The sequence below is a fragment of the Phocoena sinus genome, chromosome 19, assembly GCF_008692025.1.
Source record: "Phocoena sinus isolate mPhoSin1 chromosome 19, mPhoSin1.pri, whole genome shotgun sequence".
NCBI classification, from domain to species: domain Eukaryota; kingdom Metazoa; phylum Chordata; class Mammalia; order Artiodactyla; family Phocoenidae; genus Phocoena; species Phocoena sinus.
Window position 1 is genome coordinate 6,747,616 of NC_045781.1, and position 11,930 is coordinate 6,759,545.

At 58.1% G+C, this 11,930-nt stretch overlaps 1 protein-coding gene and 1 pseudogene across 3 annotated transcripts; both read right to left on the bottom strand.

Annotated features, from left to right (window-relative positions):
- Positions 1-61: 61 nt before the first annotated feature.
- Positions 62-804, bottom strand: LOC116744400 (annotated as a pseudogene).
- On the bottom strand, positions 640-11,317 carry PRMT1 (protein arginine methyltransferase 1). 3 transcript variants are annotated; one of them, XM_032614075.1, is made up of 11 exons: positions 11,158-11,317; positions 8,877-8,930; positions 8,213-8,314; positions 7,292-7,447; positions 7,086-7,149; positions 4,896-5,038; positions 3,913-4,000; positions 3,711-3,826; positions 2,672-2,822; positions 2,305-2,426; positions 640-963 (listed from the first exon to the last, which is right to left on the bottom strand). In XM_032614075.1, the coding sequence occupies exons 1-11, from the start codon at positions 11,191-11,193 to the stop codon at positions 880-882; spliced, it is 1,116 nt and encodes a 371-aa protein (XP_032469966.1). In that variant the 5' UTR covers positions 11,194-11,317; the 3' UTR covers positions 640-879. The 3 variants fall into 3 exon arrangements, with proteins under 3 accessions (XP_032469966.1, XP_032469968.1, XP_032469969.1); XM_032614077.1 differs by lacking the exon at positions 8,877-8,930; XM_032614078.1 differs by lacking the exons at positions 8,877-8,930; positions 11,158-11,317 and adding an exon at positions 8,550-8,670.
- Positions 11,318-11,930: the final 613 nt, after the last annotated feature.

An 11,930-nucleotide genomic window follows, 5' to 3' on the forward strand; every position in this document is an offset into this window, starting at 1 on the left:
CCCCCACTCAGCGCAACTAGAGAAAGCCTGTGCTCAGCAACAAAGACCCAATGCAGCCAAAAATAAATAACTCTATCCCCCTCCAACACCCCCCCCCCCGACTCAGTTTCCCCAGATGGAGAGGGCAGGGCAGTAGTCACTGCCAGTCAGCCCTGGTTTGGCCTTGGAGGGTCCTGGACAGGAAAGAACAGCCAGAGAGGAACAATGTGTGTGATGGAGGAAGGCGGGAGAGAGAGCTTTCTGGGGAACTTAAGGGCACAGCTGTGCCGGGAACCCACACCCCAGCCCTCCCCCAGCCCAGCAGGGCAGCTGGGAGCAGAAGTCTGGCCCAGTGGGGACAAGAGGGACCAGGGCCTCAGGAGGCCCGAGAGGGAGGTGGGGGGAACAGACCCCGAGAGCCAGTGGAGAAGGCTCTGCGAGTGACCTGAGGGCAGAGGTGGGCCAAAGACTTGAGAGCAGGGCTGTGGAACCCCAGAGACGGCGGGGGTGGGGTGGAGGTGTAGTAAGACCCAGAGACACAGAACTGGTGACAGAGACCAGCAGCCACCAGCAGGCGCTGTCCCCACGCTCCAGGTGCCTGGCATCTCAGCACCTAAGGAAGGAACCCCAACCCCACTTCGCCCCCAGGAAGCTGAGCCGTCCCAGCTGAGGATTTATTGGCGTAAATGCAACCATATAAAAACATAAGTTATGAAAAACACAGTCACGATGTGCCCGCAACCCCCCCCCACCCCGCCCCGGCCCAGGCCCCAGAAACCCCCTTCTGTGGGAGGGAGGGAGAGGAAGGGGGAGCCCCGAAACTGCCTAAGAACGCTGCAGCCCCTGGGCCCTTGCAGGGCCGGCCCGGCCCGGCCGGGGTGGGAGAACCCGGATGCTGCCTCAGCGCATCCGGTAGTCGGTGGAACAGGACAGCTCGCACAGCTGGCCTTTGAAGTCCAGATCAATGGTGAAGTCCAGGTCGCGCTGTGGGGAGAGTGCGGGCGTGAGGGGGAACCTGGGACAGGGCAGGCCAAGACAGAGGGCAGCGGGGGTGCGGTAGGGAGGGGTGGCCACCCCAGCCCACCTGAGGTGCCGTGGGCCCCCCGGCTGTCTACACACCCTCCCCAGAGACCCCACACTGCCGGTCCCACTCCCAGCATGTCTTGAACCCCACCTGACTCCCTGTGAGAAGCTCCATGTGACATCCTCAAACCACCTAGAACCCAGCCACGCCCCCTGCCTTGGGTGGGGTGGCAGAGCTCAGCTGCTGTCTCTTGCACCATGATTTCCCCCATCAAAACCAGCCCCATCAGCAGGTTATTTTCTCCTTCTTTCACAAGAAGCAAACTTCCTCCTCTCAAAAAGCTCTGTGGTCCCACCCCACCGTCCCCACTTCCTCTCCTCCAAGGCTTCCTGGACGCCAACCCTCTTGTGCCCAGCACGCTGGAAAAACTGGGGCAAAGTCACCAATGACCTCAGTGACTTTTGCCCTCAGTCCTCACTGCACTTCACCCCTGGCTCCCAGCTTCCTCCTCCCTCTCTGGGTCTCTTTCAGTTTCTAGTTTGCATTTTCTCCACCTCTGCACTACTGACATCTAGGGCTGGACCACTCCTTGCTGTGGGGGGATTCTTATCTTGTGCGCTGCAGATAGAGCAGCTCCCCCGCCTCTACCCACTAGATGCCAGCAGTACCCCTTCTTCAGTTGACACCCAAAATGCCTCCAGACATGACATGGGTGGGTGGGGCAGAATCATCCCTGGTTGAGAATAGTTGCTTAAACCGGTTCTCATATCCCTGACTTAGAAAGCGGGCACACCCACACTGGCCCCGCAGAAGCTCCTGACTTTGCCCTAGACCTGCTTCCCCACCGTGTCTCAGGCTGATGGCAGCTCCATCCCGCCAGGTACTCAGGAGAAAAAAGCAGGGGAAGAGACGGCCCTCCTTTCTTTCCCTCACCCCCATACCTGGGCGAGGATATCCTGTCAGCTCTCCCGCAGGCCCCGCCCCCACCTGCTCCAATACCTGCCGGCCCCTTTCCCAGCTGGACACAGAAGTCACCTCCCACTGGCATTTACCACGTGACTGTCCTGTGTCTAGAACATGAGTGCCAGGAGGGCAGGGGTTCAGCCTGATCACCGCTGGGGCCCCAGGGCCCCCTGGTTTACTAGTAGGTACTCAATAAAACTGTGGTCCATAGACAGACCTGGGGGGCCCCCAGACAGATGAGGTCAGAGCAGAGTGTAGCCAGGTTGGCTGGCAGGCTTGGGGCTGAGGGGTGCTGGGGCCCCAAAACGCCTGAGTCTACCCCGCCCCCAGAGCCTCACGTTGTTCTTGGCATTGGGCCGCATGCCAATGGTGCCAAAGATCTCCTCGCCCGTCTTCACCGTCAGGTAGTCCTCCATGTAGAACACCGTCTGCTTCCAGTGCGTGTATGGGGACTCAGGGCCTGGTGGGGGAGGCGGGTCAGCCGGGCTCACCCGCCTCCTAACCTTCCCAGCCCACACCTTCCCCTCTGCCCGGACAACGGCCTTGTCAAGCCTGGGAGGGGCTGTTTCACGGGTGGGGAAGCGGAAGCACCGCACGCTCAGGTTGGCTGGCAGAGCCGGCGTCAGAACCCGGGTCCTCGGTGTCCCCGTGGCTCCCTCTGGCCACTCCTGTCACATGCCCCACGGCCCCAGGGCCCCGCCTCACTGGTGGAGAAACCGGTCCTCTTGTGGCAGCGGGTGAACTCGATGTTGAAGTAGGCCACCAGCGCATGCACGTAGTCGTTCCGCTTCACTTGCAGGCAGAAGGGGGAGGTGAAGGTCAGGTCTTCCACCTTGACAGTGTAGATGTCCACCTCCTGCGGGATGAGCCTCGTGAGCCCCACTCCCCGACCTCCGGCCCAGCGGGGAAAGCTGGGGGTGCCCCGCTGGATGCCCTGTTCCCTGCTCTCCCAACTCCAGCCCGAATTCGACAGTTCGACCTCCTACAACAACTACTGGTCCTCAGAGAACCGCCCGTTTTCCCCTCTCCACTGCCTGTACCCTGCCCCTGGCCACCATCCCCGCCTCCGATGCGGCAGCATCTTAACAGGGTTCCGTGGCTCCCGCCCTTTCCCCCCACATCCTTTACTCCACGTTATCAGCCAGTGCGACAGTTTAAAAACAGATCATGTCACATCCCTGCTTAAAATCCTTTGACTGCTCCCCGGTGCACTCAAAGCAAAACCGTGACTCCTGACTCAGGCCATGGAGGCTCGCCCAGTCAGGGCATCTGCCCTGCCATCTCCCTCTACAAACTCCCTCCTCCACCCAGTTTTGCCCGCCATGAGCATCCCAGCAAGATCTGATACTGCGGGTCGGGAGGGAGACCTCAAAAAATGATGGCTGCTGGTAGTCTTTATCAGGGATCCATGTGTGTATAAACTCACTCGTGCTGCTGGGCTTTCTGCATTTGGTGGCCCTGCCTGGGGTCTTAGCTGCCTGCCTTGGGCGGACGTGCCCTCCGGGAGGTGTGCCTTGGGGGCAGGGCCAGCCTACGTCACTGCCTTGCTCTGGAACCCAAGGGCCTTGCCTGGCTCACAAAGCCCTTTAAATGAAGTGGCTTCTCCAGGCGTCTAGCACCACCTCCAGCAGATCCGTCAGGCTCCCAAGACCTCGGGCAAGCAAGCACTCTGTGCACCGAGGTCCCACGCACTGGCCCTTCTTGGGCTGACCCTGCGGGACACCCAGCCACCCCACCCCCTCACCTTTATCAGGCAAGCGTTGGTGACCAGCTGCTTGGGGTCCACCACATCCACCAGGGGCTCCTTGATGGCCACGTCTTTGATGCAAGACATGTCAAAGCCGTACACGTTCTCCCACCCTGGGGAGGAGGGGAGGGGTGAGCCCGTGGGGGCACCCGGCCCCAAGCCTTCCCCACCCCTCGGGCTCCTCAGGCCCTGAGCTCACAGTGGATCTTATAGTCTTTGTACTGCCGGTCCTCGATGGCCGTCACATACAGCGTGGCTCGGTCTGGGAAGATGAGGCCGTCGGGTGCCTGCACAGTGCGAAGGAGCAGGGCAAGGGCATGAAGGATGGGGGGCCTCGGCAACGCTGCCCCATTTTGTCTCCTTGCCCGTTTTGTCTCTTTATCCACCACCCCGGCCCCCGCCCTGGTCTGGGCTACCAACATGTCCCACGTGGACTCCTGAAGCGGCCCCCTCACCGGTCCCCAGCCTCAGCCCTCGGCTTGCTCCCCGGATGGCTGCCTGATGGCTCCCAGGAGCATCTAAGTCAGACCCTGTCCTTCAGAGGTCCTGAGGGATCCTCAGAAGCACGCCCCCACCCCCACTCCCCTGAGGAGTAAAGCAAAGTCTCTCAGGGGTCACGCAAGATCTGCACAGGCCCCTCCACCCCTCGCCTCCCCCCCCGGCCCCCCACCCCTTGCCCCCCAGTGCTCCTCCAGATCCTCATTCCACTACAACTTTGCCACTGCTCAACACACAGCAGGCGCACTCCTGCCCCAGAACCTATGCACTGGCTGAAATCCTCTGCCCAGTGTGCCTTTCCACTCAGATCCCACACAGCTCCTTCCCATCCTCTGTTCAGGTCTCAGTCACCTGGGAGGCCTGCTCTGACTTGAGCACCTGGGACCACAGCCTCCCAGTCCCTCCCTATCCCTGTGCCCTGCTATCGTTCTCTTCCCGGCACTAACTCTCCTGACACTGTACCATCTCCCTGTCCCTGTCTAGCTTCCAGTACTGGCTCCCCTCTGTCTTGGCTGTGGGCCTCCTATCATCTGTGTAGATGTATTCAATCCCCTGTATTCACTGCCACTGTGGGAAATACCTAACATGGCTTTCCTTTTCTGCCTAGACCCTGACATATGCTCAACAAAACAGCCGAAGGACCCCGGCCTGCAACAGCTGCTCCCGCCCCACTGGGGGCCTCACCAGCCACTTGTCTCGGGCGTAGAGCACGGTGTTGAGCATCGACTCGTAGAAGAGGCAGTAGCCCATCCACTCGCTGATGATGATGTCCACCTTCTCCACCGGAAGCTCCACCTCCTCCACCTTCCCCTTGATGATGGTCACCACTGTGGGGCAGACAAGGGCACATGCCACCAGCCCAGAGGAGGCCCATCTGCTCGCCTCCCTTGGGGGGGATGGGGGATGGTCCAGGGCCTGGGGACCCCACTGGGACAGCTCTTGTCTTCTCAAGGAAGGGCTGGGGGTTGTATTGGGGCATCTACAAAGAACTCCGCGAGCTGAAGCCACACCCTGTTAACTTAGTTTTAAAATTCATTCATCATGGGGTATTTCTGAGGTAGGAGCAAAAACTTTATGTGGATTAGGTATTAGGTGACATTAAGATTTTGCCACTAACAGTCAGGCCTAAGGCCCGGTGCGGAGAGCCCTTCGTCCTGGGACATGAGGCGCAGTCAGAAAGGTGGCTGACCCTTCGCCCGTCACACACTGCACATTCGTGGGGAAGCTGCTAAACCATTCGTAGACGACCTGCTTCTGGGTCAGGGTTTCATACTCAGCAGAGCAGCTCCCTCGCTGCAATCTATTAAAAGTCAGGCCTTGATGCGAGGGTTTTGTTTTGTTTTATTTTTCAAAAAAAGAAAAATTAAAAAAAAAAAAAAAGATTTTCCCACTAACATGGTCTTTGTTTTTTTTTTTTGGCTGCACTCTGCAACTTGTGAGATCTTAGTTCCCCGACCAGGGATTGAACCCCGGCCCCGGCAGTGAAAGCGCCAAGTCCTAACCACTGGACCGCCAGGTCATGTTTTGTGTGTGTGTGTGTGTGTATGTGTGTGTGTGTGTGTGTGTGTGTGTTTTAATTTATTTATCTTATTTATTTATTTTTGGCTATGTTGGGTCTTCATTGCTGCGCATGGGCTTTCTCTAGTTGAGGTGAGGGGGCTACTCTTCGTTGCGGTGTGTGGGCTTCTCGTTGTGGTGGCTTCCCCTGTTGTGGAGAACAGGCTCCAGGCTCAAGGGCTCTAGAGTGCAGGCTCAGTAGTTATGGCACACGGGCTTAGTTGCTCCGCGGCATGTGGGATCTTCCTGGACCAGGGCTCGAACCCATGTCCCCTGCATTGGCAGGCGGATTCTCAACCACTGTGCCACCAGGGAAGCCCAGGTCATGCTTTTCAAATGGTCTTATCTATTAGAGACACACGCAGCAGTACTTATACAGTCGGAATTTGCTTCGAAAGGAGATATTTAAAGCTGAGTGATGGGTACTTGGGGATGCATTATATTAGTCTCTTTTAATAAAATCCCTTCAGCTTCTAGAATGCCAAGAGCCCTCACATCTGAAAAACCCACCATCTTCCCATGTTCTCTGCCCCTCAAACCTTGCAGGTGGGAAGGACAATTTGGCAGTATCTGCCCAACTTCCATTTTTGACCCACACGATCCTACCTTTATGAACTAACCTCACAGATACACTAGTCTGTATATGAGATGACAATGACGTTACACGTAGGGGGATGGAAACCTAGGAAGCTTAAATGCTCATCACCAGGGGCTTGGTTAAGAAAGCTGGTGTATGTGTAGACAGATGATGTCAGCCATCAAAAAGCAACATCCTCTCAACATCGTGAGATGTGTTAAACCACATGATAAGCAGGTGAAAAAAGCAAAAGGCAGAAGACTTGTATTAATATGTATGAAATGCTATCTGTGTCAAAAATCAGCACGTGAACGTAGAAACACACACACACGTGTATTTGCTCATAGGTACAGACTTCTCCGGAAGGGACCATTGGCTGCACTCAGAGAAAGGCGGCTGAGAGGCAGGTAGGAGACTTCTCACTACAGGCCCTCAGATGCCAACCACGTGACTCTAACACTCACTGAAAAAACGAAAGACTGCTTCTTGCCCCGTTCCCCCTCCCCTCTTTTCTAAAGACTGAGGCACTGAGCTTGCCACTTCTGCACTCAGATTCTAAGATGACTTGTCAGGTGGTGGGTTCTGAGAAGGCTGGATTCTTGGGCTGTCGGCAGCCCAGAGTCCACAGAGGAGGAACGCCTGAATTTGACTTCAGTGGCCCCCATCCCCTTGCCGAGGGCCCCGGGGAAGCTGAGATCACCCGCTCCCTCCCCACCAACCCGTTCTCTTCCTGGGCTCACCGTGGTCTAACTTGTTGGCTTTGACGATCTTCACCGCATAATCAGAGATACTGGAACACTCGATCTGGGGGCCCAGGAAGAAGGGAGGGTGAGAGCCCCCCCCAGTCCCACCCTCAGTCCCCATCCCCCTCCACCCAATCCCTGAGCCCCAAGGGGCCCCTTTTCTGTCCCCAGGCCCAGGCCCGCCTGCTGCCTAGGACACTCACCCCGATGACCTTGCGGGCCCCGGCCTTGGCAGCAAACATGCAGAGGATCCCTGTGCCCGAGCCCACGTCCAGCACCACCTTGTCTTTGAAAAGGTGCCGGTTGTGAAACATGGAGTTTCGGTACGTGAGGGTGCGGACCTCATCTTTCAGCATTTCCTGGAGGGGGTGGGTACAAAGATATCATGAGGGGGCCTGCATCCCCAACTGTAAAACAGGGTGCCCTGGCCTCCAACACACTGACCATTTCGAGAGCTAGAGCTCAGACCTGAAACTTGCTTTAGTCCCATTCGAACAAGTCATTTCCCTTCCATACGCCTCAGTTTCCCTATTTGTAAAATCGGACTGGGTGGACTAAACTCCCATATCAGCCACCTTAGGTTCTACCATTGCCACCAAAGCCCCTGTGAGCCTTGGCTTTAAAAAGTCCTCAGCAAGTTAATGCCACTGAACCGCATACTTGCAAATGGTTAATTTTGTTATGTATATTTTATAACAATTAAAAGAAGAAAAATCTTCACAATTCCATCCCAGCTGCTTTCTGGGACCTCAGCCTCCATCGCGTGCAAAAGGATCGAGCAGCCTTCAGCACACTGGGCACGAGCAGCTGGGGGACAATCCCGCCGCCGGTCACAAGAGGGCGGCAGAGACCGGCAGGCCCTGAACTCTGGCTAAAGTCTCAGGCACACATGCGCGCTCCCACCCCAGCCTCCCAAGAGGGGCCCAGCAGAGAGCCAGGCTAACCTCTGTCTCCAAGGCAACGGCTGGGAGAGGCGACCCTGGAGCGTGAGCCTCGCATGCGCAGAGGGGAGGCCCGCTGCCAGGGAAGGCAGTGTGCATGCGTTGGAAATTAAGTTCCAGCCCTCCCAAACATTAACCCCCCTGAAGATTCAGCAGCCTTATGAGCTGTCTGTCCATACTCACCTCGTGGATGCCAAAGTGAGCATAGGAGTCAAAGTAGTAATCTTTGGACGTCATGTCCTCAGCGTTGGGCTTCTCGCTGCTTTCTGCCTGGGCACAGGAGACCTGGGAGGGGGTGGATGGGAGCAGGGGTCAAACCCGGGGGCTCCCCACAGACTCTTAAGCCTCCAGGTCCCTACTTCTCCCTGAAGTATAGAACCACCCTCCCAAACCGTACCATGGCAACCCTAAAAGCCCTGCCTGCCATCTTGCCTCTCCCAGGAACCCCCAAACCTAACACCCCATTTTCCTCTTCCAGGACCCCCCCCCAGAGCACCATCCAGGAGAGCACCCCTGATACCTCAGCCACGCCTACCATCTCTCCAGTCTCTCTGCCCCCGTCTCTAGCTCAGCCCACAGCTGGGGAGGGGAGGAGAGGGGAAGGCAGAACAGGGACAGACATAGGGAAGGACAAAGGGGGGCTGGAAATGGAGTTAAGGAAGTAGCCACAGTGTTGGGGGAGGCCAGATAGGGGCCACAAACCTGGAGGGAGTTTGTACTAAGTGTTTCTGGGGCACAGGGTAAACTGATTTGAAGCAGGAGGGATCATAGTTAAGACCACTAGAAAGGGCCTGATGTGTGACAAGATATGTATATGTGGGGAAGGGTCTCACAAAAGGATATTTACTTCTTCAAGAGGCGGCTGGAGGCTCATCCCATTAGCCAAGGTGGCTACAAAATTCTAGGAGAGAGTAACAGGGAGAAAGGATTAGCTACTGGGAGTGACTAGGGGAGGGCCAGGCCAAGGGACCCGGGCTCTTGGGGGACAAGGAGGTGTTTCCTACAATTTCGCTTTTTTTTGAGGAGAGTGGACAAATAAAGAGGCAAGGCTGTTTTTAAAAGGGTGCGGGGCAGGTGGGGGGGGAGTAGAGGGGGAAAGGGGGTTCTATCCCAGCTGTGGCTGGAGAGATGGTGGCCTGCACCCACATTGCCCCTCTTTGGCCAGGCACCTGATGACACACCTCCCCCATCCAGGCCAGAGGAACTGGCACCCACTGGGCACACAGACACTGCCAGCTGTCAGTCCCCCTCATCACCTAATCCCCCCAGATTAGGTGACACTTCCTGACACAAAACCCCATCCTGGGGTGCCATGAGTAGCTGGGGGAGGGTGGTTGGCAGGGTGTACCCACTGGGCACCTGCCACCTCCGCAAACCAGTCTCTCGTCTGAGAGGATTCCAGAAAGGAGGTGTGGCACACAGACGCCCCCACCAGAGCTGGCACCCCAGCCGCTAGCTCCTGCCTTGGACTCAGGGAGTCCCAAACAAAACCAGTGAGAGCCAACCTCCTCGATTATCACCCGCTGCCCAGGAGGGTAGAATACCAGGGAGGAGGCCAGACTCTGGACCCTCAAGCCCACCTACCCTCCATTCAAACAACCATCCCAGGCCTTGAAACCCCCCAGGTGTGGGGCAAAGTCCTGGGGCAACCTCTGGGGAAGGTATTTCCTCCACCCACACAGGCCCTGGTCCAGGAGACAGCCGAGGGGGATAGGAGTCATTGGAGTGACCCCTAGGGGCTGCCCCACAAGGTATGCATCTTGGGAGCCGACCTCCCATTCCAGAGACTGCTACAAGGTAAGGGGTGAGAGTAGGGAGACCCCATCAGATTACAGCTTTTCCTGATGTAACCACCCTCTAGGCTCCAAGAAGCGTGAAATCACAGACATGACCCCCTGGGCTCCAAGCCCCACCTCTATCCTCCCAAGCCAGTGAATGACGCGGATTAAGAAGGGCTGCTGGTGAGAGGATTTTCCCAACGGGGCGCATTTCTCAACACAGCCGATACCTCCGCCAAACAAGCCCCCAGAGCGCTTGAAACACAGCACCGAAACCAGCCCCATAGGGCTGCACGAGAATCAAACCTCACGGGACACCATTTCAGGCAACCAGGCTCAGGACCCTCAAACCGGGCCTCAGGAAAGGGGAGGTCAACTCCCACCCTCACAAATGCCCCAGGGAGAGAACGGGCTCCAGAAGGGGGTAAAGTTCGCTGCGTCCATTCCCTCACATCCCCTTCCCAGTACAGATTCTCCCTCCCCTCGCCCGGGAGGGCTTCGACGGGAGGTGGGCTTTGGGACACGCCCCATGAAAAAGATGTCCCTCCCACACACCCAGAAATGGCCACAAGGGGGTGCACAGAGCCTAAGCCGGAAGGATCTCCTTCAGCTAGATGCCCCCCCACCAGCCAAAGGGAGGTCACAGGGGCATGCCCCATCCCCCTAGCTCCCAAAGAGGGGAGAATCCAGGCACAGGAAACAGGGGGTGGGAGGGGGGCCCGGAGGGAACCAATCCTTCGTCTTCCTACAATCTCAACGCAAGAGTGCACGAAACCTGGACGGATGCCTGAACAGATGCCCTGGTCCGGGAAGGGATTTGAGAGTCGAGATACACTGCCCCTCCCAAGAGACTCTTTACTTCGCGGAGGTCCCCAAGTAAGTCCCATCCCGAGGTGCCTGTCACGATCCCCGGGGAGGGGGTCAGGGGGCCTCAGAAGGAGGGTCGGAGCCTCCTCTCCGCCCCCCCCGGGGCGCCCCTCCCCCGGCCGGGGGCGGGGCCTTTGTCCCGCACGTGGAACCCGCCGGGCCAGCGGGCACGGCACACCACCTCCCCACCCACCGCGCCGCGGCCACGTGGGGGCCAGGCCGGAAGCGCCCCCAGCCCTCCTCCACGTGGAAGGGGGCAGGAGACCCTCGGAGCGGCGTGCTGCCTCAGGCCCCCGAAAGCTAGGGAACCCGCACTTCAAACGGTATCTCCAGATCCGGAGAATGCGGCGCCCCCTCCGTACGGCTGGGGGCCTTCAGCCCCAATCCGGCGACTTAGAGCCCCTTCCCCAAGACGGAGGCATAAAATATCGACCTCCAAACCGCCCCGCGCCCCCTGCCCCTGACGGCGCTCCAGGCGCTCACCTCCATGATGCAGTTCGCGGCCTCGGCTGCCGCCATCTTCACCCGCGCCTATTCCTCCTCCGGCCGCCGAGACCCCCCCCTTCTCCGCACTCCCCCGGGACCGCCTTATACCGGAGGGTCCAAGGCCCGCCCACCGCGACCCCGCCAGGAGATCTCATTGGCAATGGAGGCGACCCGTCTGGAAATACCGTTTAGCAATTGGGTGAAGAAGGCGCCCATCAAAGTCGAGGGGCCCGCCCAGTCTGGCGTGCCGAACCCCGCCCCCATAAGTCGACCGGGATGGGAAAGACTGCCTGTCTGTCGCAAGAAGTACGACTGATGATTGGGCAAAATCTACCGGGAGTTCCCGCCCCTACACCCCCAGCACCGCCTCAAAGCTTCCCGGCGGACCCCGCGCTAAGCGGACATCTTGAAATAGAGCTGTCTATCACCAGAATGACCCGCCTCTTCATAGCTGCTATTGGTTTATCAAATCTGTGACGTCACGAGGCCTTTGGCCAGCCTCCGCCAAGCGGCCGGCCTCAAGGAGAACATGGCGATTGGCCCACGAGAAAAGAAGGCAGGGCTTTAGGTTCCAGCGATTGGCTCAAACGAACTGTCACTCATCATCCATTCGGCGGCTTCTCACAGTCTGTGGGAAATCCAGGAGGAATAAGGGATCTCGTGCCCATTTTCCTGAGGGAAAAATGAAGCAATGAGAGGCCCAAAGAGAGGGAGGTCACGTCCGGGATCCCGAAGCAAGTCAGGAATAGGACTCAGGCGTCGAGGCATTG

Excerpts from the sequence above, each read along its gene's own strand:
- PRMT1 (XM_032614075.1), bottom strand. The coding sequence starts at position 11,193 with ATGGCGGCAGCCGAGGCCGCGAACTGCATCATGGAG. Across the intron at positions 7,448-8,212 it reads CTCACTTTGGCATCCACGAG|GAAATGCTGAAAGATGAGGT; the intron begins GTGAGTATGGAC and ends CACCCCCTCCAG. Across the intron at positions 964-2,304 it reads GGCCCAATGCCAAGAACAAC|CGCGACCTGGACTTCACCAT; the intron begins GTGAGGCTCTGG and ends CTCTCCCCACAG.